The 26849-nt window shown below is 29.5% G+C and overlaps 1 protein-coding gene across 1 annotated transcript in view; it reads left to right on the forward strand.

Annotated features, from left to right (window-relative positions):
- The first annotated feature begins 2581 nt into the window (after nt 1-2581).
- Nucleotides 2582-26849, forward strand: part of LOC107436460 (microsomal triacylglycerol transfer protein) — a 38716-nt gene continuing 14448 nt past the window's right edge. The window contains exons 1-9 of the mRNA XM_071179076.1: nt 2582-3293; nt 11067-11254; nt 13210-13419; nt 14817-14933; nt 17609-17757; nt 19077-19174; nt 21341-21405; nt 21500-21660; nt 26442-26607. Coding sequence (XP_071035177.1) covers nt 3254-3293; nt 11067-11254; nt 13210-13419; nt 14817-14933; nt 17609-17757; nt 19077-19174; nt 21341-21405; nt 21500-21660; nt 26442-26607 — 1194 coding nt within the window. The 5' untranslated portion in view covers nt 2582-3253. The remainder of the gene's footprint in view (nt 3294-11066; nt 11255-13209; nt 13420-14816; nt 14934-17608; nt 17758-19076; nt 19175-21340; nt 21406-21499; nt 21661-26441; nt 26608-26849) is intronic.

The raw sequence follows: 26849 nt of genomic DNA on the forward strand, positions 1-26849 counted from the left end.
TGTAATCATAGAAAATAATTGTATTCTGCCCTGTTTATTACGCGTTATTCATTGACAGAGAAGTGGCATATTATGCATTATTTTATCCATAGAGAGATCGTATGGGTGATTCGCCATAGATGGATTAATGACGAAATAGCTTTCTTAATGACGAAACTATGTATGGTTACTTCAGAAGAAATTCTGCGGTAGTGCAGTCGATAAATTCATCGCTCACTACGCTGGTGGAAAACCCATGGTTGTGAGTTTGATCTTGGCAGCTGATTTAATAGCTGGCAGGTATACGCAGCGAGGTTCACGTTAAACCTGTTGTATCTGAAACTTCTCTGGTTGGTTGTGATGCAGCAGTTTGGAGAGAGGAGTACCAGCACAGGCGCTTTCTACGCCATCTGATCCGGGCTCAAATTACATGTTATTACTGCCAGGGTTGTTAAAAAGATAGCGCCTTAAAAATAGGGCTAGGTATTTGGCTATGGTTAGGTTTATGTTCAACTTGTAGTAAAGCTGCCTGCCATTAAATAGATAAGCCTGTCCATCATTACTTAAGATCAAGTGTTTTCTTCACTGAAATGCTACTCCTCACAAGTTTCACTTTACGTAATGAAATTGAGAAAACGAATCAGCATTACATCCAGTACTTAATTCGATTCCTAGGTTCAGTTCCAGTTATATTGATCAATTTTTAACGAGCACTTTTTTACCACTTTTAAATTGTGAATGAAATTTACATCAGATCCTAAATACAATTATAATACCCTTGGTTACCCAAAACGTGTTAAGAACGTGGATAAAAACTAAAGGAAATAAAAAGTAAGAAATAAAAATAAATTAAGGTAAGAATAAAAATAAAGTGGTAAAAAATAAAAATAAATTCAGGAACTTCAACTAATGTTTGAACCAACGTTTAGTTAAAACATGGGCTTCGTAATAATATTAGTAACAAAATAGCTGCCCAATGGGCTATTGGCAACTGTCTGGGAAACATTCATGAGGATGATTCAAACATATGCTATCACAATTTTGATCGTTCATAGAGGGGATGGCTCCCCGCTTTATTAACCCAATGACCTAAAACATAGCTCGTTAGAATGGGCTGTAACTCTTATAATCATCGTCCCACAGTGGACTGATCGTTAAGACACGGTTCCCAGCAGATCACCGAAGTCAGGCATCACTGGTTGCGATAAGTGTGCGGGTGGGTGACCACTTGGATCAGTAAGCGTAGGGACCGAGGGTGTGCAGTATTGGTCCTCATGAAACTGTTCTACCGTAAAGTGCTCGACTTCGCTTGCAGGTCGTCGGGCTACCATCCCTCTGCAGAGGATCAAAATTGTGATGACATGTCTTCAGATCATCCTCAGGGATGTTTCCCAGACCGTCGCCAATAGCCCATTGTGCAGCTCTAGTGCGACGTAAATGAACAACAAAAACTTATAATCATCGTGATTTGGGTGTGACCTTCTTAAAAAAGTCAGAAAATGTTCAAAATTATAAGGAAATAAAGTTGTTGGATCGTAAGTTGTAAGAAAATGAATTTTTGTAAGGTTTTCTCACTTCGGAATCATAAGAAAAATAACAATTATGTGCTTAAAAACACGATACTAAACTTTTCTAGATTTTGGTACAGAAAATAGGTGTTCTTTACTTATAAACTTTGATATTTTTCCATTACATTAAGTAATGAACCTCATACCTTCAACGTCAACACGGAACCTCACGAACCTCATATCTTCGATTTACTTCGTCAACAAGGAGTTTTTAAGGTTCTACAATTTCTGATAGTATACTACTCTTGTTGAAGCTTAGGTGAGTCAGCAACGTCATGAACCATCTTTTGCTCATAATGCACCACTGATTATATAGTGCAAACATGCTACTGGCCTCCTGTGACGTAGTTTGGGAATTTAGCCTTTTGAGTCCCAGACTTATACACTTTCAAATTATATGCATTGCAGACCTTAGTAAGTCGGTAGGTACTTTATTTACGTCGCACTAAAGCTGCGCAATAGGCTATTGGCGACGGCTTGGGAAACATTCCTGAGTGGGATCCGAAGACATGTCATCGCAATTTTGATCCCCTGCTGAGGAGATGACTCCCCTGCTTCCGTAGCCCAATGACCAGAGCGTGAAGTTGAAAACTTTACGAATGAACAGTTTAACGAGGATCGATACTTCGCACCCCCGGTCCATGCGCAGGCTGATTAAAATGGTCACCCACCCGCTTACTGACCGCAGCCAGTGATTACAGACCTTAGTTAACGAGCAATTGAGATCTCGTACTGTGAAAAAGGAAGCCACTGGCTACATTCACTTAATGATGAACTCACTGGCTAGACTCTATCGTGTGCTGTCAAAGTCTCCCTTTTTTTATAAAATTGAATTTACAGTTTAACGAGGACCAATACCGCGTATGCTTGGTCCAAACGCCGGCTGATTGCAGCCAGTTATGCTTAACTGCGGTGTTCCACTGGGAAACGTGTACTTACGATTTGTCTACTGCAGAACCTTCATAAATGAAGTGAATTAAAAGTTATGTAACCGTAATGTCTACATTCCTTTTCAACCAAAATAAAAAAATTATTGTATTGTCTTGCCTTTAACTGGATTTCATCAAGCAAACCCAATTAAAATGAAATGATCAACTTTCCCCTTACACCGTTACTTGTTTTTATAATGTCTTTACTGAAACCTTTTATGAATTAAAATGTCTTCGAAAAGTTGTACAAAAATACAGAAAGGAAAAAAAAACTCGTCACGCTTTTTGCTTGCTTGACAAAAAATATCAAACGCAGCGTGTCAAAGTAGACTTGATTTTTAGATGCAGAATTCATTGGCTTTTATATCTAGACCAGCTTCCGGAAATGAATAAAAGAGAGAATCACGGAAAAAAAAGCAAAACAAAATCTCGATTTATTTGTATACCATGAAGACACGCTACTTTTAATCAGTCACCAGTGTCAAGAAGCATGCATTATTATTGTGTTTGTGCTATATTTCAATGAGTAAAAGTCTAATAATTGTACCATTTTTCCTCCAGCTGTTTAATCTAATTTTAAAAATGAAGATTTTGCTGAATTAAACTAAATGTGAGCTTAATTTACGAACGTTTCGTCATTAAAGTAGACCCTGTTTGCGATTAGAAAGGGTCAGAAGTCAATGGTGATAAGGATTTGTTGATCTTGAAACTATCTAGACGTGGACATCGTTGGAAACTCTTAGGGGTTGACGTGGCCTTCTACTGCATACCATCAGAATGTGGCGGGTAAAGTTGTACCTTCTTTTCCTATTTAATGGTAAGTAGACAAATTGAAGTTTTAATAGCTTTTATTATTGGACTGAAAAGTTAACTTTTTAATAACTAAAATGTTTTGCTAAATAAAATAGCTGATTTAATACACTTATGAAAGGTGGTTGGTATCTGAATATGATTTGTAAATTGTCCATTTTCTAAAATTTTGCAGAAAGCTAAAAATATCCAAGGAAAAAGGAAAAACAAAATGTATAAAATAAAATGTACAATCTCATAATTTAAATTTCAGTAAATATTTTTCATGCTTTTGCAAATATTTAAGGTTAATGATACTTTTAAGACAAATTTTAATTTTATAAAGTTGGAATTTTAGAAAAAACGAAGAAAAAATACATGTTCATTGTTGATTAATAATTTATTTGACATTTTGGTGAAAAAAGCGAAAGTGAAGGAAATAAAAAAATCTTATTTTGTTGCTGAGAGGCGATTTTTCGAAACAGTTTGACTTTTCACTAAAATACATTTAGAACTTCTTGTTTTTTTTTTTGAGTTAAGGAAGATTAATTTCTTAAAAAAAAGTTTAATTTAATTTATTATTAATATTTAACTAACAATTTTTTAAAGAAAAAAAATTATAAGTTTTTTGATCCATTTTAAAGCAAATAAAAATAAAAATTCAAATAATTTGATAAAAGGGGCTATTAATGATTGTAACTTTTTGATGAAATTAAACAAATTAAAGTTTTAAAAAACGAGAAAAAAAAGAACTCAGAAAAACTTAAATGATACTCGATTTGAGACCAAAAGCTAATTTAAGAAAATTTAATTTCTGTAAGCGTTTTTTTAAATAATAAGTACTCGCTTTTGGAACAACTGTAAATCTTTAATAAGGCTAAGGTTTAGCATCTTGAACTTTAAATTCATATCTGTAAAAACAACTTAATATTGTGCCGTGCACACAAATGTATAACATAATTTTAATACCTGGCTCATAATCTCAAATGACAAATAAATTAGATTTTTTTCATGGTTCAAATTAGTACATTTTCTATTTGAATGACGGATGGTAGAAATCTGTATCATTGATAGACTTATTTTAAAATATTTCTGATACTGAAAAAAATCTAAAAAAACATCTTGTATTTAGTGAGCATTAAAAGTTGCGACAAGTGTTGTAACTTTAATAACTCAAATTCGCAAAGCATATACTTAAATGGTTAAAAAAACACAAAAATTAAGAAACGTTATTTAAATAATAGGCACAAAATATTTTTAAATATGTGGGATAGAATGATATTTTAGTTTTATGCATTAGTGAAAGATAACTGTTTTCAGAAGTAATACGGTAAATGGCCAAAAATATACTAAGGCGTTGATATATGCAGGATGTTTTACCCTAAATGCAGCATGCAATATTTTTTACTCATTATATATTTTGAATTCTTTTAAAAAATGTAGTAAAAGAAATATGCATGTAAATAATCCAAATTTAATGTATAAGCTAAGATAGAACAAAAATACTATTTAATCTGAAGAATCATTATTGAGGAAGGCGAGACTAAAAAAAACTATTTTGTGCAGGGAAGCAGACAGGAGTTAAAGGGAGATTATTAGAAACACCTTAAATTTTAACTGGCAATAAAACTGGATTTGATGTTATGCAAAACCCTCCACAATGGTGATTTGTAAAATTTCGATTATACAGATCCAAATGTGCATATTTTTTACTTCATTTCTGATATGGATTTTATAAATATTACGGAGCATTCTTTTTAAAGATAAAAAAATCCAAATTAAAAGTCACACAAGACTTAAATTTTCACTATAAATACATAAATCTACGAATGAGTAAGTTACTCATTTTCAACTGATTTGAATGAAATTTTCTAGTTGTAATGATTTAATATCTAACAAATTTATATCATTCAGTGTTAAACTGAATTTTCTAAGGAATCTGAAACGGCTATTTTTGTTTTAAAATGAGCAAACCAAATTTATTAAAACTTATGCATGTATAGTATTCTTTCAACAGAATTTCTTCCTGTTTCATTAATAAAATACTTTTTTCAGTTTCAATGAAAATTTTTAACTACCCACATCTTAAAGTTATAATTTTTTTACATCTTTCACTAGTTATTATTTTGCTTAATTTTTTATTTTTTTATTGTACTTAAGCGTCTTATGCCATATAAATTTTTTCATATTGAAATCTGAAGTTATAGCTATAAATTTAATTCTGAATACCATTTGCATGACAGCAGTAAATGTTTCAAAATCAAATAGCTAATATTTTTTGTTAGCTAAAAACCATATTTAATTTTTTAATCCTTGCTTATAACTATTATTTTCATTTATAGTGCTTTGTGTTTAAAAATGTTACTTTTTCAAAATAAGATTTTCCATTTGCTGTTTTTATGCATTATCATCATCAGTATTGGCACGACGGCCCTTTGTGAGCCTGGGCCTTCCTCAGAAGCTTTTCCCATTCTGCCCTTCTCCCAACATTTGATTTCCAGTTCTTTACTTTTAGGATGGCGAAATCCTCATCCACACAGTCTTACCATCTCTTTTTGGGCCTTCCTCTTGACCTTTTATTGGAGGGGGTTGCATTAAAGACTCTTACTGCTGTTCGTTCTGGGCTCATTCTCACTTTTATTCATTATATTTTCACTACCTATTTGTATTATTTTTCTCGTTACTTAAAAACTGTACTATTTACTTAAAAATGGCTACTTTTTTAAGTACTTGTTACTGTTATACTTGTTTTATATATGTCACGTTCTCATGTACAATTAAATCAAATATTAAGATTATATTTCTAACTCTGATATGAATAGTTATTTCGCTAGTTCTCTTATCTTAAAAATATTAATAAATGCTATTAATCATCAAAAAAGTGAAGATACTACACGCAAATCCTTTTTATTTTTATCACTTACGATATTTTTTATCACTATTTGTAAAACATGCCACCTAGACGAGAAAAAAGAGGAAAAGTTGCGAGAACAAATATCTATCTGATAAGACTGATGTGTCATTAGGCGAAGTTTCTAAAGTAAGAGAATCTAAAGGAGTTATTTTCTAATTATTTTTTTTATTTCATTTGCCATAAAATGGAAATGTTACATTTAAAGTGCAAAGCCAGTTAAATAAAAAAAAATTGTAAAGCATGTTTTGTTTGATCCTCAACGACAAATCACTTAAATCAACACTGCGCATGCGTGTGATTATTTTTTCCTGACGCAGCTTCTGAATTGTATTTCGAATTGTCTCTATTTTAGAGACTAACTAGATAAACTGGTTATAGCTTAGAAATGCTATAAATAGATAACACTACACATTTTTGGAGCGTGTTTAACTGCATTAATCATTTAAGTTTGAATTAAATGAACTATTCATTTAATTAACTAAATAATTTTAATTGGATTGTATGATACCATAGTTCAACTTGAACTTAAACATAGAATTCGCTATGTATTATGGGGTGGCGTTGAGCCGATTTTCCTGAGAATGTACTGTGTGTGTAACATAGTGGTAAGTTTAAGAAGTAGAAAACTCTTAAACTAAGACAAGATGTATTTATAAACAAATTTTTCAAACATTTTTGCTTAAAATAGTTAAGATGATGGTGTTATATCCGTATTCTGTTTTTCAGCTCTAGGAAAAAAAAAAAAACTCAAAGCCCTACCGTATAAAAAATGTAAAAAACAAATTGAGAACCATTTTAGTATTCTGCCGTGCAATTTAAAAAAAAAAAAACGTAAGTGCTCCACGATAGATTTTGAGAAAAGTGGCTCGACACCTATTTTCTTATTTTTTTCTATATTTATTCTATCAACGTAAAATTAGAATTTTAAAAAATGATAAAAACAATTGATTTTTAAAAACAATTTTTCTTGCAATATGTAGCTTATCTTGAAATGCTAATTATATAAAAATCTCAATTTTTGAATTTTTTGTCACTTACGTTGATCTATTACACAGCGGTATTAGAAACCATTATTAAAATTGCGTTATTTCCCACACAACATTGATGTTACTTGATTATGGTAATATTTTGAGCTTTTCATTTATGCCTTACAAATTGTTTTCTACCTTATTATACTCTAGCATAAACTTAATTTTGCATCTTCTGAAAATATTGCCGATTTTGATTAGTTTTTTGAGTCACAGTATCCTTAAAATTTAAGTAAAAAAAATAAAAATATTAAAATTTTTTTTTATCTAAGCAATCAGCGACAGTTTCAATTAAATAATTTTTAAACAGTCACAAAAACATTCTGATTAACTCATTATATAAAAAAAGTTAAAAATGAATAAAAAAAATAAAATTGATGCCAAACAATTTTTACTACATTTAAATATTTGTTTAATGAACTAAATATATTTCTTAAATATTTGCTTAAATATTATGCTCCATTTTCAAAAATAATACTCCTTGCTCCAAAACTTACACTAATTTTTTTGAAAAATATATCATATCTTTAAAAACTAATTCAAAATAAATAACTAATTTAAATAGAGACTATTTGTCTATTTTTATATTAAGAGAAGTTAACTTTAATTAATTTAAAATAGTCATAAAAAATGTATTGCCTCTCATTATGGTAACGTATTTTAGCATCACTTTTGAAAATAAATGAAAAAAAAATTAAAAGTAAAAATCAATAACAAACAATAAGAGATATTTGATTAAAAATCTAATAAACTGGCTTCAGGCCAAAATCAGAACAGCTGTTATCGAACAAAAGGTTGTTGAAGTGTACTTCCTCATCACTGATATTGGAATAAGAACAAATTTATTATCTTTGAATAAAAATAACTCAATGTAAAAAAAACTTCAATATATTTATTGATTAGATGTTTTGCTTCATTATTCATAATCAATAATAAAATTTTTTTAAGGATATACGATCGTGTTTCATTTTAGTTTTTTATAAGTGAATAGTTTTTGAATTGGATTACTAAAATCGATAATTTAAAATACTAATTTAATATTAAAAGTAACAATTAAAATGTAAAAATTCCGCAACTTTATAACTTCATAGCTGATTGTAAATAATTTGTTTATGTATTTATATATGATGTAATAAAAACAAAACAAAAATATGTTTTACTCTGGTATTCAATGTTCATTGGAATTTGTTTAAACGGAATTTTTTCAGTCATTTTTATTTATTGTTTATTAAAACAAAGATCAGATGAATAATGTTATAATTTTGTAAAATTACATTAATTAATTTTTAGAAAATTTGCATTTTAGTTGCTTTTTGCTTTGCAGCAGCATTATGACTACTCAAAAATTTTATTGACTATATCATTGCTGCAGTACCATTAATACATTTATGTAACACTACGACTGCAAAAAATTGAAATATGTTAAAGATTTTAAATGATTAAATTTTGTTTTACTTGTTTCAATAATTGAAATTTTCTTCTCAGCAAAATAGTATTTTTCGTTTAGACCGAACTGTTCTTTGTATTCATTAGTAGTAGCTTACATTTGTGATTAAAATTCAGTTTTAGTTGCATGTTGTTAAATCTATATGTATTAAAAATTTAGTTGCATGTTGTAAATTAACCGCCGACCCATACCTCTTATAAGAGAAAAGACCTCGACACTGGTTGCCATAAACAAGAAATTTGATCCTTTAGTAGCCCGAACGTAGCCATCTTTCTTAATAACCACCACTGCGCAATCTATGTTCATTACGTCGGACTACTAAATTAATCCTTGCTGAGGTCTTCTATCTTCTAGGATACGACGCCGCCGCTATATTGGGTTTTCACTTTAAGGTTGAATTTCATTCTACAATGCAAAAACTATGACTTAGAATCTTGATATTACCAAGGCATATAAAAAAGTGCGTAGGAATTAATATGCAATAAGAAAATAAGCAACTGATAACTAATAAGATAATTATAAATTATTAAAATTGTTGGAAAAATACTATAATGGCTACTCAAAAGGCAGCAAACTGCATAGTTAAAATTAGGCATGCTTAAAAGGGCCATATTTGTTTATTAACTCAGAGTTTTTTCTTCGATATTCCAATTTGTTCGAAAGTCATTGCAATTTCAAATACCTTTTTTTTTGCAATTTTTTTCTCAGCTATTTTTGCTTTTCATTACATTTTGCATTGCTGACTTTAAAACTTGACATTACGAAGATGAGTAGAAAAATGTAGAAGTTGTTCGATGTAATAAAGAAAATACGATTCGATTATTAGTTTGAGAATTATTAACTGTTAAACTTGCTGTAACGAAGAAAAACATGCTAGTCGACCGACTGTCTGCTGAAATGAAACTGTGGACTTGAAATTTTCTTGCTGATAGGACTATTTTAGAATTATAACTTTAACAAGCTCTTTTCGAAAATTCTATTTCGAATCTCTCTTCCAATTTTCATTTTATCAGCTCAAGCTTGACTTGATAACAAAATTAAGAAAAATAAATAAATAAATAAATGAATAAATAAATAAATGAATAAATAAATAAATGAATGAGTAAACAAAAAAGTAAGAAGTTAGATGTTGCCAGTTATAAATCATAAAATTTATATCGAAATTTTTAAAAATATGAAAACTGAAGAGAGGTAAAAATTGTTTTTACTGTTATATGGTATAACGTTATCGTATTATATAGGGTTAAGAAGTAAAATCACTTTTCATTTATTACTGCTTATTGTGTTGCATATTCCGTATTCTTAAGTTTATTTTTGTCCAGTACATTTGATTATTTTTAAAATCCAGCTCATTTCATTTGTGCTTGCGTAAAATTATAATAATTACATATTTTCTAAACAAACTAAAATATATTTAATCGGCTTTCAAGAACATGAGGGGAGGGGGAGGACTATTTATGTTCATTAAAGTTGTTTCCGAGGAAAAACGAATATGCTCACAAACAGGAACTGCGTTTCCATCACACGACTTATCTTCACTGAAAAATAACTCTCGGGCAAATCAATAACATAGAAGTTTTAACCGATTTTAAATGTTATTGATTTGCAAAAATTTAGACATCATCGAAATGCAATAGTTGGAAATTCAAACGTAATTGTTACAAAAAATCGAAATAAATCATTCTTCCCCTCAATCTTTATTGATGAATAAAATATTTCCACGGGGGTTGGCGAGGGAAACGAACAAGAGGCTGGAGGCTTCTAGTTATAACACATGCAGTTTTGTTTTTGTTCATTTTTATACCAATGCACTTAGAATTGACAAAGTTAATACAAATAATAGTGTAAAATTCAGAGATTTTTCATGTTGCCAAAAAGAACTGGAAAATAAAATATGTAACAGGGTTCTACAGCTACAATTACAAATACTTTTTTTTTTTTGTCAGAACTTAAAGTTTTTATATGGTCAAAACATCTAAAAGTATCAAGAGTAAAAACCTCTTTTTGTATCAAAAAATCTTTTTATGATTAACAGAGACGTGGTGGCTCAGGGGATAAAGCACTCGCTTCGTAATGCGGCAATTCCGGTTGGAATACCAGCAATGACAGAGTACTAATTCTGCTTCTGCTCGCACCGACCATAGTGCTGAAATAAAATATATACTTTGGTAGGTTGATCATGAGTTAAAATGCTCTTGCCGTTAGTTGGTGGTTTTCGTGGTTTTATTCTCCATGTAATGCAAATGCGGGTTATTTTCCTCTAGGAGTTTTGTTCAACGCCTGTGATAAAATACAGGGTCGATGAAACTTTAAACGTATCAATAAAACTTTGTTTTTTTTGGGTAAATCTGCATTGAATCATAAAATTTTCTAAAGTTTCTGTTTAATAAAATGTTTCACAATATTTTTCAGTTGTAGCTTTTGGTTATGATTTGGGAGTTACTCATAAATACTCCTACGAAACCACAACAACACTTGATGAGGAATGCATAACAGAAAATGAAGGGAAAGTTGTTGGGCAACGTCTTACAGCAAAGGTACATCTGTCATCAGTTTGGAAAAATCCGCAAAACTCTGAACAAGAACTTATCAAAATAGAGGTAAAATATTTTAATTTTCCTCCTTCCTTAGGAATTGATCAGATTTAATAATTATTCAATTTCATAAACTGTTTTTCAAATTGTTCTATTGCGTTTAGTCAGTATTTTATCTGTATTTGTCGCGAAACGCTATTTAAAGAGTGAACCGTTAGTGCTGGGGTTCTGAAGTTTGGTCATCGACTAGCGCAGCAATTTATGTTACTGAACCTAAAAAATCATTCTGAATAGCAATAATAACATAAAATAAACCGTCTAATCTTCTTTCCTTAAAAATTTAATGAGAAAGTCTTGCTACACATTTCAAAAAAACGTTAAGTATATAAAATGAACATATTAGTTAGAAAATTAACTGAGACTTTATCAACTAGATTCTTATAACCAACTGTAAGTTACGCACAAACTTATACTTACTTTTCATGCATAAATAAAGTTGCTTTTTAAAATTTTTTAAATTAATTTTATTAAATTTTTGCTGTTCATGGAAATTGTTTAAAATTGTAATGATACTATTTTGCTTGTAACTTATTTGTTAATTCAATTTAATGGTTTGAGTTTTAAGTACTTATTTTATTTTTTGGAATGAAGAAAAAAAACTACGGGGTTGAATTTTTTAAATTTGTTTTGAGTTCAATTTTAAAGAAATAAAAAGTAATACTTAAAAAAAATATTAAAACAACAAAAAACAACAACTTACAAGCTATTTATTAAAAATTTGGTTGAAATATTAGTCTTAAATATATTTAGATTGCTTGCTTATATTCATATACGATTATTTACTTTATTAGTTTTTGTGAAGTCTATAGGTGTTAATAAACACTAATGAACACCTTACTATAAATCTTTAGAATCCCCATAACAATATTATGCATATTAGAGGTCTTATATTATACATATATAGTAAAATATTATACAGATTGGAGGTCTTATTTTAATATTCAAATTAAAAACTTGTCCATATTGATCATCAATCCTCAGTGAGGTAGGGAACAGCAACAGATGGGTTGAAATCGTCAAAAACTAACTTGTCTGTATAGTAAGACTATTTAATTCGTGCTTCATCCTCAAATAAACTGGTTTCTGGTTTTTATTATTTATATCTTTTCCCCTTATTGATCGTAAGAATAAGTGATTATAGTTAAAAAAATATTTTCAGTTTTACTCATTTAACTATAATTTCCAACAAGTATAGTTTTTTTTTAAAAACTTCCTTTACAGGGATTCTAAAAACATATATAAAAGGTAATTATTACAGGATTCTCTGTATATTTATCTTAACAAATAGCCAAGATTATTAAATAAGTTTATAGATTGCTTTACATATTATGTTATTTAGTGTGTTTTAGAAGAATTATAGATTGAAACTTTCATTCGCATTCCACTGTGTTTAAAAAGCAGGTTAGTTTAATTTTATTTTATAACTGGCGTAGAACAGGAATCCTAAAACAGAATTTACAACTATCTATGTTCGATTCCACAGCCTTGAAATTTTAAACCCGACCCAGAAGACAAGGGAACCTCTTGAATCCAGTTTGGAGAAATTTCCCTCCGTGGAAGACTTTTTGATAGAATTAAGCCACATTTGCGTTACATGGAGAGGAAAATCACGAAAATATCCCACGGTAAGTCTGACGGCAATGATGCGTCTACCATTGAGGATATTATATGTCAGCACTGTGGTTGGTGCTAGCCGGGATTTGAATTCTTATCAATCAGCCACAGCTGAGATTTAAACCTGTGTACATCTTTGGTAGGTGAATACTCTATTCTCTGAGCTACTGCGGCTCAAGCTGGATAGTTTATGAAAATATAAAAAAAAATATCTGGCTTTATACAGGTAGATTAAATCTGATTAGACATTAATTTTTGTTCACTATGTATGATATTACATAAATATTTGCTGTAAGGATTCATCTACAATATTTTTTATAGCTGATAACATTTTGTTTTCCTTGCAGGTTTTGAATTCAAAGTTATGGGCTCCTAAAAAATCATCATTTGTAGAATACCAATCAGAATTGGATAAAATCACCTCAAAACCGTCTTTTATTCTACGAGAAAAAGGATCCGTCAATAAAATTTGGGATGATTCAGCTGAAACTCTCTTACTTAGAAACCTTAAAAGAGGAATTGCAAGTTTATTGGAAATTCGAAAGAAAGAAAAAGAGGTATTTTAAATAAAACATTGAATTCTTAAAAAAATTTAGTTTGTTATTCTATTGAAATTGTAAAAACATTGTGATTAAGTTAATTATTTACATACGCTGATATATATTTTTTGTAGACTATGACTTTAAAAAATATTTTTAAGTTTAAGTATCATTATAGTTAAGTATTTCTAATTATCATCATCCAAACCCAATGCTTCGATATAATGGCTCAGTGAATAAGGCTCTGAGCTATCATTGTTAAGTACTGGGGCTCAAACACGAGTGGTGTCTTGTAGCCTCACACGTGTTAATAGAAAAGTGGTGGGCGCGCAGTGTTGATCACATTGCCACCATCATATTGTTGGTCTGAGAAGACCAACTATACAGACATTCGAAACATCGATTTTAAGAGCTCTGCAAAACATAAATTAATGTGCATATAAAATTCCAATGCAAAAATATACTTAAAGGAAACGTAAAAACACTTTTATAACAGCTGTTTATTCAATTCGTCAATGCCCTACGTCCTTATTTGATGTTTGTTCTCTTTTTTTAAAAGGAAAAAAAAAACGCTAGCACTCTATTCATTCAATTACTTAGCTTATTTATAAGAGATACAAAATATTCCTTTTATAATGATACAGTAGTAATATAAAGCTTTTAATTTAAGTCTTTAACTATGGAGTCTTTAACCATTTTTTTCAAAACATAAGTGATAGTTAACCTTATAACTTGTCTACTTTATTTAAGCATTAATGTGCAACCACTTTTTTAAATAGCACTTTTTACATTATAACAAGTTTAAAAAGTCTGGCGTTACTGGGTCCCAGTAGAAGGTGATAATATATTTACGTAGTAAGCAGCCAAAGCATGGCAATTTTTGTTTATTTTAATGCAATTCACATTTACCTTAATATTTTTAGCACTTAATTTTAGAATATTATCCTGATAGTTCCGTATAAAATGTCACATAACTATTAATTGGCATATTTAAAAAAAAAATATTAATAAGTATATTTATAACTATTTTTTCAATAATGAGAAACAGAAGATAACATAAGCGTTTACTTATATATGAACTTGACCTACTCCTGAAGTTTCAGTCGTGACAAAACTTAATAATCAAAGTTTAAAGCCTAACCTAGTTATTAAAATTTAATTATGCCTACCCCGGTTTTTAAAAGTTCAATTAGTTCTAACTTGTATAATAATAAAAGTTTAAGATAAACCCAATAAGTCTAATAAAAAAAAGTTCAATTAGGTCTTACCTAATAATATATGTATAATCAATTATTCTAATAAAATAAATTCATGTCTATCTAACGTTAAAACTTAGAAGATATATTTTATTTTAGGCTTAGATTTTTTGTGCCACACATCTATTAAAATTTAAATATACATATTTTTATATTTAGGTTGACGTTTCTGGCAGTTGTGATGTTCTTTATGAGGTTAATAAAAATAATATACGAAAAAGGAAATCTAACTGCTTCCATTCCAAGTTTGACAAATCTCTAACACAACCCTATGGCGTAAGTTTGATTTTTTTTAATAATAGTCAATTATTTTATTTTGATTAAGGAATTGGGAAAAAATTAAATCAATTTGTTTTCATAAAGTAGATTGGGTGATTCTTTGAAAAGTGGAACAACCATGAGTATACCATGCAAGACGAAGATGTGTCTTTTTTGATATCAGATTTAAAAAGAGGGAAATTATACCTTTTTTTAAAATTTAAGAGTAGGCCCTTCTTTTTACTTCAAATTTAATTTTAATTCAATTTCAGTTTATTCCACAAATTTTTTTTTAATATTTAAAATCTGAGCTGTAAAATAAACTGCAAATTGTCGTTGAGATTTTTATTCTGGAAACTGCTCAAAATGCGAGTGGGATGACGCTGCTCAAAATGCGAGCTGGATGGCGCTGCTCAAACTGCGAGTTGGATGGCGCTGCTCAAACTGCGAGTTGGATGGCGCTGCTCAAAATGCGAGTTGAATGACGCTGCCCAAAATGCAGGTTTAAGAATATGGAAAGAGTGAGAAATGCGTCTTTTCAGATTTTAATCCAAATTTAACAACTATCAGTGAATTTCGTATTTACTTTTTCTCAACACTAAGGGCATTACGGGACAAAGTCTGAAACTTCGTGGTCTGGATGACCGTTTATAATAGAGATGTAACTTTTCAGACTATCCCTTCGCATTCAGAATATCAAGCAATAAATAGGTTTTTAAAAATCTAAATTAATACAACGTAAATTAAATAACACCATTAAGAACTTATGAGACCCTTGTGACAACTTTGTAAAAACAACTGTTAACTTACGAAGTCCTTTAAAAATAAATAATTAAAAAAAAAATTACTAATTGATTTTGGCAAATAGATAGGTATCACATAAAAATCATTTGAATCCAGTAGTTTATTTAAAAAATAATAATTTGGAAGACAGTACCAAATCCTTTACTCAAATACTCCTTTTGAGCTAATTCCATTTTCTTAAATATACATTTTGGTCTGTGTCCATTATTTTAACTTTCATGCTCAGAATAAAATGCTCAGTTACCAGATGCTGTGAAAATTTGAGAGCTCTCGATGCCGTGCTAGAGGGTTGCTGCTTACCCCAGGCATGTGACGAATAAACAGTATTTGATAATTTGATATGGAATAAGGAGTTTCCTATCAGTGGAATTTTACGATTTACAAACAGAAGAGATGTAAGTACCGTGAATATTTCGATGAATACTGTTCACTATTGTACCTAGTGTCAAAATGTGAATAAGACTTATTATCATTCAGTGGGTAGATTATGCTCTCAGTTCATATGATGACAAATACAAAGAATCGTAATCGTTTCATATCATACTGAATCATTGTATGCGCGGATTAGGGGATTATATCACCCAGCTTATTCAAAAGCTTATATTTGACTTATCACTTGCACAGCGTGCATTATTGACATTTAATTGTTAAAACATGTCAAATTTGGGATCAATAGATTTAATATGTATATCTCATTACAGGTATTTGGGGAAAATGCTATAGTAAATATCTAAATGACATTATAAATATTTATAGTGTCGGATTACTTTGTTAAAGACATAACATTTCGAAATATCTCCTTTTCAAATACATGATTAATATATATTTATGTATTAGAAATGAAATTTATTTATTAAATGGTAAATAAAATATGAATTATCAGTTATCCTTTATTCAAAAAGAACGTTTATTTTTAGCATTGATATTTACTTCAATCATCTGTAAATATATATATTTCTCTTATGTGGCATTATAAACTCGGGTATATATCTATCTATTGGCAACGTTATAGTTATTATTCAATTTGTTAGGATATCATGAGTAATTTAAGCAATGACAAATTAGTTATACGTTTAAGTATTTATTTAGATTCATTTTGCTAGGTTGTTTTTAAGTAATAAAAGTAGTGTTGAATTGTTTGTTACGCGTTAAGTATTTATTTTGAATAATTTTGTACTTTTATAGAGACAAAAACTTAGTTATGAAGTAATTATTTATGTTTATTTTTGATCCTTCCTAAAATGGCTGTGGAAATTTTGAACATAAGCGGTGTGCGTTTGCAAAAATGGACATAGGTAAAAAGCGTGTCTATAAAAATGGACATAGGTAAAAAGCGTGTCTATAAAAATGGACATAGCTAAAAAGCGTGTCTATAAAAATAGACATAGCTCGAAAGGTGTGTTTACGATAATGGACATAGCTCAAAATGCGTGTTTACGAAAATTTACATAGCTCGAAATGCATGTTTACAAAAATGGACATAGCTAAAAAAGAGTGTCTACAGAAATAGACATAGCTCAAAATGCGAATTTATAACGTGAAGCAATGAATCCAGAATTTTGATGCCGTATACGCTTTTCGGTTTATGCTTTTCAGGTTTTAACATGATTTCATAGTGTTTCTCAGTACTGATTTATTAATTATTTATTTATTTATATTTATTTTTATTCATTCCGAATGAAGACCGGTATCCAGCTAGTTTTTTATATTTTAACAAAATTTTTTTTTCAAAGTTTAAATGCTATATTTTTTTATCATTTATGCAACTAAACTGTTACTGAAATTTTTAATTTTTTGCTATTTTTAAAACTTGTATTATTTTTTGTATTTTAAATTTAGTTTTTCTGCCTAACCTTAAAAAAAATTATGTTTATCACTTGTGGATTTAGGTACGTTCTATGTCTACGCAACATCTGCTATCAACCGATTGCTTGCTTTTGGATGATAAAAGCAACACTTTGTCAAAGTGTTCTGCTGTTGAATATGTTAAAACTATCAGCAATGTGTGGCGAAAACCATCTTTATGTGTCAATGCTAGGTAAGTTTACTATAGTGTCTTGCGTTTATTTTTGAAGTGGCAAAAACTCAATATTTTTAAAATATGTTTTTCTGTTACTTAATTGCATTACTTTTAATCCTATATTTCACTATAAAGATGAAACAACTCCAATAATTGCTCAAAAAAATAGCATAAAAAAGCTCGTTTTTTTAAAATTTATTTACAAGGAGATACGTCACTTTTACAATGGGTGGCACATGCGTTAAACAAAGTGATGTTAATTAAAAGGATCAGATATATGTTCTAAAATTCTGTAATTTTTATTACCTATGTGAAACGATTATGAGCGAAAAGTACTTTTTTTTCAAGAAGTAATAAAGCTGTTTATATATTATTTAAAACGCGAAATAAAATTTTCTCGTCTTGATATTCGAACGATTTTTTTTGTCTTGGTGTTAATTTTGTCACGTTTGTTTGGAACTTTAAACTGATATATCTTGAAATCCATTAAATATATATGCATGAAACCTTGACTTGCTTGTGTTCTATGTTCTTTTACTTTATGGAAAATCTCAAAGCGTTGTGAAATAATTGAAAGAAAAAAATAAACCATTATAAATTTATAAATTTTCAAAAGTATAATTGTAAGAAATGCTTAAGGGAAATTTCATTATTTTTGAATTCAAAATAAAATTAATTTTTTACTTAAATAAATTCTTGAATATAAAAGTTATTAAATATTCATTTTTTTATTAAAAATTACAACCTTCCTTTTTTCAAAATCAAATATTTTTTCTCCCATTAAGAAAATTTAAAAACTCATATTGAAATATTTACTTTTTCAAGATCAAACTATAGAATAGAATTACAATAAAATCATTGGCGTAGTTTTCGAACAATATAATATTTAATACAAAGGATTATAAATATTAAGTTTTTAAAATTTGAAAAAAAAATGCATTTGAATAAAGTTTTTTAAAGCCCCCAAAAAGTGTCTTTTTTTTCTAAATTATAAGTGTTAAGGTAAAAAAAGAAAATTGACAAAAATTAAAAAAAATAAATTAGAAAATTCAAAATAATAAATAATTCGAGAAAAGAAGATTTAAGCCCTATTAAACAGAATAAGCTCTACATTCTATACTACTCAAAACTTAAATCAGTACATACACAAAAAGAAATGAGAACAAATACTAAGCCAGTTTTTTTCTCAACCAAACATTTATTTAACCTAATTATTGATTGCTATAATTTGTTTTATTATCAACAAATTTGATAAAGGTTAGAAGAAAATATACTTATATAATTGTATGGTGTTTTTAAGTTACATTATTTTCAGGTTTTAAATATTTTTCTTACAGGTCACAATTGACATTAGATGGTACAAGCAAAGAAGCTACAGTTTATTCAAACCAAAACATTGAGAATGTCATAGAAGAAATTAAAAAATCTGTTTCAAGTAATTTTGCCTTCATGTTTTATATTTATCTTACTATAATTTTGAATTAATCATTTATAATATCTCGTGTCCAGATCTGTAAGTGAAAGTGAATTAATTTTATGAAATATAAACAACGTTAACACAGTTATTTTCTTATCACGATGTCATTAGTCCTTGACAATGTATAAGATAAACGAAATTAACCTGTATTTTTACCAATTCAGCTTGAGTTGGATCTTATCCTATAAAAATGCGTTTGGTGACCTTGTTTACTGATGAGTATTTTATTAATAAGATTAATAAAAAAACACATCCTAAAATACTATAAGATGTTTAAGTAGCACGATTATATTAGGAGTGTGCCAATTCAGACTAATATATTTTATTAATGGTAGTAAATGTTGCTTTAAACAACATTCTATTTCATATAGGGGAGTGTCGGGTACCCCGCCAACTGTCAATTTCATATATATAGAATATTTTTTCAAGTCAATGGACCATCGGACATTAATTGTTATATTAAAAAAAATTATTAAAAAAAGATTATTTTCAAAGTTTCAAGTATTTATGCAGCTGGTAACATGGTACTTCAAACGGGGAGGCCCAAGAGCAGGNTACACCTGAAAAAACAGTCAAAAAACATAATTTTTGTGACTGGGCACATTTTGAAAAGAACTAAAAAGCACGTTTTTTTAAATTTCTATTTTTTTAAGTTAAACTATTCTTTTTGCATTATTTAATTAGATGATAAAACAATAGAAACATACAAAAATATTGATTATTACTCAATATTATACAGAAATATAAGCAATACTCCTTGAGTGGGCAGGGCTACCCGACTCTCCCCTATGTTATGAAAACATTATGTACCTTCGCATGGAGCCTGCTATATCACCGTGCTTAAAGCACTGAGTTATAATTGTGAAGAATTGAAGTTACATCCCAATAGCATAAATGCCTTCTAGTTTCAAATTGATGGATACCAGCCTGCATGGGAAATAAATGAGGAAGGTGCGCAATGTTGCCTACATTTCCATCATCAAGTCGTTGGTCTAGAAACTCTGTAGCCTTAACCTCCATTACACACTAGCTGTTGCAAAATTTGCTTTATTTTTTACTGTCAAACTAGGATGTAAAGGAAAAAAAATACTATAAATTAAGCACATGATTGCTGTAATACAACCAAAGTAACGGTTTAAAACGCTTTGAGTTTTATTTACAATAAGTAAATTAACAAAATTTATAATTGTTTTTCTAAAATTAAATTATTACAAGACAATTTCTATTTTCCTATTAATTCTGTATTTGTAAAAAAAAGAAAATTATCTAACTAAATTAGCAGAACTGAAACTTTTAAACTAAGGTCAAACAAGTTTTCAAGAATATTTCTGATCTTTTCACGTAAACTTTTGTAAACGAAGCTATTTGGTTAAATATTTACGAACACTTTCTTATCAATATTAGCCTAGGAGTGAAGATTACAAATTGTTTTTTTTTTTAAACAAAACTTGTTAAAGGAGAGGGGACGTATTACAAAGTCTGCTAAACAGAATTTTTTTATAAAAAAGAAGGAAAATAAGCATTGAAATACACTTGTATAAGTTTTTAACTACCCCTCCTCACAAGTGCTATATGACAGGCAATCACTCCCATTAGCTTATTTCAATTTTAAACTTTTGAAAAGCTATTTTTTTTAAAAAAAAAGTTATTACAATAACTAGCCTACTAACATGTTCAAGGCTTATAAGTGTTAACTTTTTTTATTGTCTTTGAATTTTTAGCTTTTTTTTGGCTTTTTGAAACTTAATTTGAAGACTTTATCTTGGCTTTTCACTCATACGATTATTGGTCCTTGTTAAACTGTTCTACCGTAAAGTGCTCGACTTCGCGCGCAGATCCTCGGGCTACCGAAGCGGGGGTGTTATCCCCTCTGCAGAAGATCAAAATTGTGATGGCATGTCTTCGGATCATCCTTAGGGAGGTTTCCCAGACCGTCGCCAATAGCCCATTGTGCAGCTCAAGTGCGACGTAAATAAAACTACAGCACTCATACGAAAGAAATTTAAAAAAATAATTCTCAATATTGTCATATTATTACGTGTAATGAAGTAATTATTAATAAGGTCATTTTAAGAGTTTAAAGTAAACTTTGAATGAAAGTGCATGATTTTATTATTGTTTTAGGTAATTTAGTAGAAGATGTTATTGAAGCTTTACTTCCAAATCAAGAGCAAAACTCCAAAAATAATGTAAGTAAAAAATATTTCCTATTTTAAAATAATTTTTATAAAATGAAACCTTCAGGTAAAAAGTTGTTAAATAATCACTTCTTTGTCTCTGTAGCTTGCAGATAACGTAAAGAAGTACCAAGAAGGCCTCAAACAAGCGAATTTAGCTAAGCTTAAATCGGCCTTAGCATTTTACAAGCTATTACCGTCTTTCCGTTCAGCTTCTAAGGATGACATTATCAAAATTTTGCAAAACAAGAAATTCAAACCTATACAGTAAGTAACGTTCCTTAATGATTCTGGTAACTTCGTTTACAAATTGTTGATGCAAATCATTTAAAAAATATCTCCAAGGAACTACACTGTAAGAAGTTCTTGATGAAATTGCGATAAAAATTGACACTCAGGGTGCCAGAACTTTTTACCGTAAAATCCTTTTACGAAAAATATGATAAATCATAAATTTTATAGTAACAGTTACCGTTAAATAACTGAATAACTCTAGTTAAATAAACATAACTGTAAAATTACGGTATAATATTTTACGGTGAGCCGTAAAAGTGCCGGCACTTAATACCGTAATTTTATACAGTAGATTTCATGAAATAAAATTCTTGCCTGTTATTAATCCTTAATTGCTATTAATCGCAATGCGATATTGGTTGAAAAAATTAATGTTTTTTGAATTTACATGGTTTCGATTTGAACTAATTGCATACCTTACTCCTTTATAAGTCAGTTTATTTTTTAAGGTTCACAAACCTGTTATTTTCGTTTGGAGCAAAAAGATAGAGATTTAAGTGAAGTGAATCATGTAATTTTTATGAATAACGTATCACTATGGAAACAATTTCAACGGATGATTCCTGACATAGCGAGTGAATAAAAGATGGAAGGAAGAGAGTGAATCAGGAATCTGCATTTTAATGAATAACAGAATCCGTTAGTTATGAATCGGTGTTTTAATAAATAAGAGAAACAATAGATCGAAGAATCGGGGAATTAGCAAATTATGTATGCTCTACTACTTTGCAAATTTTTTTTGCCCAAGAGCAATCCTTTCAAAATTACATTATTTTGTTTCGTTAGTTCATAATTTAGTGTTCCATCAATTTTTTTCATTTAGACTTAGCTAAAGCTGCAAGGCATGTTTTTCATATATTTTTATTTAATGGTATTTTGTTGTTGATTGTTTCAGTTCCGACAAAAGTCGATGTTTATCAAATTTTTAAATTATGTAAAATATTTGTTAGTTAATCTTTTATTTATTAATCTTATAAGTCATTATTAATCTTATATATCACTAAAAATAAAAATTAGTTAAAAAAATACATAGAATCTCATAAAGCAAAATGTGTCTGAAAATGAGGTGAAAATATCCAATAAATAGCATTCAGGGTGAAAATTTATTCCTTTATTAATATGTATAATATATATCATTTATTGGTACACTTTAGAGCATTTACCTAAAGCAATAAATATTTAGTCTAAATAAAATTTATTAAATGTCTCTTTAATATATGTTTAGATATATCTCGATAAGATTCAGTCTAAAACCCAAAAGTGTGAAATAAACAATATTATATATTTTTTAGGTTGATATACTTGTTTAATATTTAAAAAAATTTAAAATGGTGGTACTTTTTGAATATAGAGGCCAAATTTTAGATCTTATTGCTGCTAGTTCTAATGAAGATTCAGTTAAGGCCACTTTTGAATACAATAAAGATGTGACGGACTATGATGAAATGCTGGAACGTTTCTTGATCAGNTATTTGTGAAAGCCCCTTCAAGAGTTCAAAGAAATTGCACCAGACATTCAATTACCTCCTAAACCTATCCTTACGAGATGGGGAACATGGATTTCAGCAGTCTCATACTACTGCACAAATTTTGAGGAAGTTACTCGAGTCCTTACCAGCTTTTCGGATGAAGAGGCAATATCCATAAGAAAAAGTAAAAACCTGCTTAGCAGTTCTAAAATTAAAAATGAACTGACTTTTATTTCAACTTATTTCGGGAAGCTCCCTGGAGCTATTGAACACATGGAAAAAAGAAATATGCCTTTGTCCGAGTCACTAAAGATTTTCGACAATACTATTGAAGAACTAATGTCTGTGCCTGGACCATCTGGTGACATAATAAGGAAGAAATGTGAAAACGTCATCTCTGCAAATACAGACTTTGAATGCATCAAGGACATAGCAAAAGTACTTTCTGGTGATTCGATCTACCATGGCAAGTTGTTTTAGGTACGCGCCCATAACTTTTGTCGAAGTATAAAGATCCTTCTCTTTGTTTAAAACAATATTGACTGACAGGAGACAAAATTTCTCTTTCGAAAATTTGAAAAAGCATCTAGTTGTGATGTGCAACAACAACCAATCATCAGAATAAATCTGCATACAATATTATTGTAAGTACGAGTTTTCAATTTTTATTTCGCACCTACGCAGTTAAGTTTTTTTGTGTGCAATTATGTCCACTTCTTTTGTACTATTGCTACGACAGTCGAGTGAAATGAATTCTAGCAACTTTTTTTATACCTTGGATACCTATATGGGCTTTTAGGCATTACCAACTACCATTTTGCTCCACTTTTAAGTGCCTTTTTTAAGTGCCTATTTCAAGCTTTTTAAATGCCTTTTTGCCTGCCTATTTTTGCATTTTTTATTGCCTGAAATTCCGGGCTTTAGTTATTAGTCACTGTGACAACCTACTTCAAACCAAATGGTTGAAACACTGAAAAAAAACTCTACTAATCACTGTGACAAATTTCACTGCTATTTTCGCTGTGATAAATTTATCTAGCACTTTCACAGTGAGAAATTTCACTGTAACAAATTTTGCAGCTACTCTCGTTGTTTCAAATGTCACAGATATTATTTCTGCTCCGAAAAATCACAGTGAAAAGGCTGGTTGATTTCCTGTGACAACCTGTTGCTGCTCCATACCACGGCTCTGGAAGCATTTTCTTTGCTCCACTGTGCTGTTATTTTTGTTTGGAAATCATAACGGAGTCCAGTCACTGCTTAAGTTTGAAAAAAAGGCCATGAAGAGTCTTGTAGACTTCGACAAAAAGTTTTTCCCCTACCTCTTTATCAGGTAAGTGCCAAGAGAAAATAGCTATATTATGCCAAGAAAGTATTAAGCCAAGTCCGTTCTAGGGGGGCNAAAGTTGTTAAATAATCACTTCTTTGTCTCTGTAGCTTGCAGATAACGTAAAGAAGTACCAAGAAGGCCTCAAACAAGCGAATTTAGCTAAGCTTAAATCGGCCTTAGCATTTTACAAGCTATTACCGTCTTTCCGTTCAGCTTCTAAGGATGACATTATCAAAATTTTGCAAAACAAGAAATTCAAACCTATACAGTAAGTAACGTTCCTTAATGATTCTGGTAACTTCGTTTACAAATTGTTGATGCAAATCATTTAAAAAATATCTCCAAGGAACTGTAATGTAAAAAATTCTGGATGAAATTACTATAAAAATTGACACTCAGGGTGCCAGTACTTTTTACCGTAGAATCCGGTATATCATATATACACAAAAAATCTGATATATCATAAATTTTACAGTAACAGTTACCGTAAAATAACTAAATAACTCTAGTTAAATAAACATTACTGTAAAATTACGGTATAATATTTTGCGGGGAAAGTGCCGGCACTTTATACCGTAATTTTATACAGTAGATTTCATGAAATAAAATTCTTGCCTGGTATTAATCCTCAATTGCTATTAATCGCAATGCGATATTGGTTGAAAAAATTCATGTTTTTTGAATTTATATGGTTTCGATTTGAACTAATTGCATACCTTACGAATTTACAAGTCAGTTTATTTTTCAAGGTTCACAAACCTGCTATTTTAGTTTGGAGCAAAAAGATAGATTTAAGTGAAGGGAACTATATAATTTTAATGAATAACGTATCACTAACAGTTTCAATGGATGATTCCTGACATAGCGAGTGAATAAAGGATGGAAGGAAGACAGTGAATCAGGAATCTGCATCGTAGTGAATAAAAGAATCCGAGAGTTATGAATCGCATTTTAATAAGAGAAACAATAGAACAAAGAATCGGTGCATTAGCAAATTTTGAATGGTCTACTATTTTGAAAATATTTTTTTTTTTTTGCTCAAGAGCAATCCTTTTGAAATTACATTATTTTGTTTCGTTAGTTCAAAATTTAGTGTTCCGTCCATTTTTCTCAGTTAGACTTAGCTAAAGTTGCAAGGTATATTTTTTATATAATGGTATTTTGTTGCTGATTGTTTCAGTCAATGTTTATCAAATTTTAAAATTATATGAAATATTTGTTAGTTAATCTTTTTTTTATTAATCCTATAAGTATTAATACCACTAAAAATAAAAAATAGTTCACAAAATATATAGAAACTGATTACGCAAAATGTGTCTGAAAATGAGGTAAAAATATCCAATAAATAGCATTCTGGGAGAAAATTTATTACTTTATTAATATGTATAATATAAGTATATCATTTATTCTTGAACAAAAAGGGAAGAGGAGTTATTAGCAACCTTCGAAAGGAAAGTCCTACGAACCACCTTTGGAGCTATCCTCGATAACAACAACTGGAGAAAAAGATATATTTTTGAAATACTTAAGATCTTTAATAGTGATGATAGCCCCCTCCAATAAAAGACCAAGAGGAAGGTCCAAAAAGAGATGGAAAGATTGTGTGGATGAGTATTTTGCCATCCTAAAAGTAAAGAACTGGAAATTAATTGCTGGGAGAAGGACAGAATGGGAAAAGCTTCTGAGGAAGGCCCAGGCTCTCAAACGGCTGTCGTGCCAATGCTGATGATGATATATCATTTATTGGTACACTTTAGAGCATTTATCTAAAGCAATAAATATCTAGTCTAAGTAAAATTTATTAAATGACTCTTTAATATATGCTTAGATATATCTCGATAAGATTTAGTCTAAAACCCAAAAGTGTGAAATAAACAATATTATATATTTTTTAGGTTGATATACTTGTTTAATATTTAAAAAAAAATTAAAATGGTGGTACTTTTTGAATATAGAGGCCAAATTTTAGATCTTATTGCTGCTAGTTCTAATGAAGATTCAGTTAAGGCCACTTTTGAATACTATAAAGATGTGACGGACTATGATGAAATGCTGGAACGTTTCTTGATCAGTTTATCTATTATTCCAAGACCAAAAGAGTATATCATGGAAGAAATTAAGGTAAGTCTGAAACAATCAGATTTCTACAATCACTCATTACCTCTGAAAATTTGCTAAAATCATCCAGTTGATGTGGAATCTGGAATTTAGTAGTATATCGTGAATTAATTGTGGCGTAACGAACACTGAGATTATTACATACCAATTTCCTAGTATATAAAGCATATTAACTTGATTCTATCCAGACGTACCTTTTAAAAAATGAAGGTTGACCAAATGGCGCTCAAAAAAATGAAATAAAT

This window comes from Parasteatoda tepidariorum, chromosome 3 (genome assembly GCF_043381705.1).
Source record: "Parasteatoda tepidariorum isolate YZ-2023 chromosome 3, CAS_Ptep_4.0, whole genome shotgun sequence".
NCBI classification, from domain to species: domain Eukaryota; kingdom Metazoa; phylum Arthropoda; class Arachnida; order Araneae; family Theridiidae; genus Parasteatoda; species Parasteatoda tepidariorum.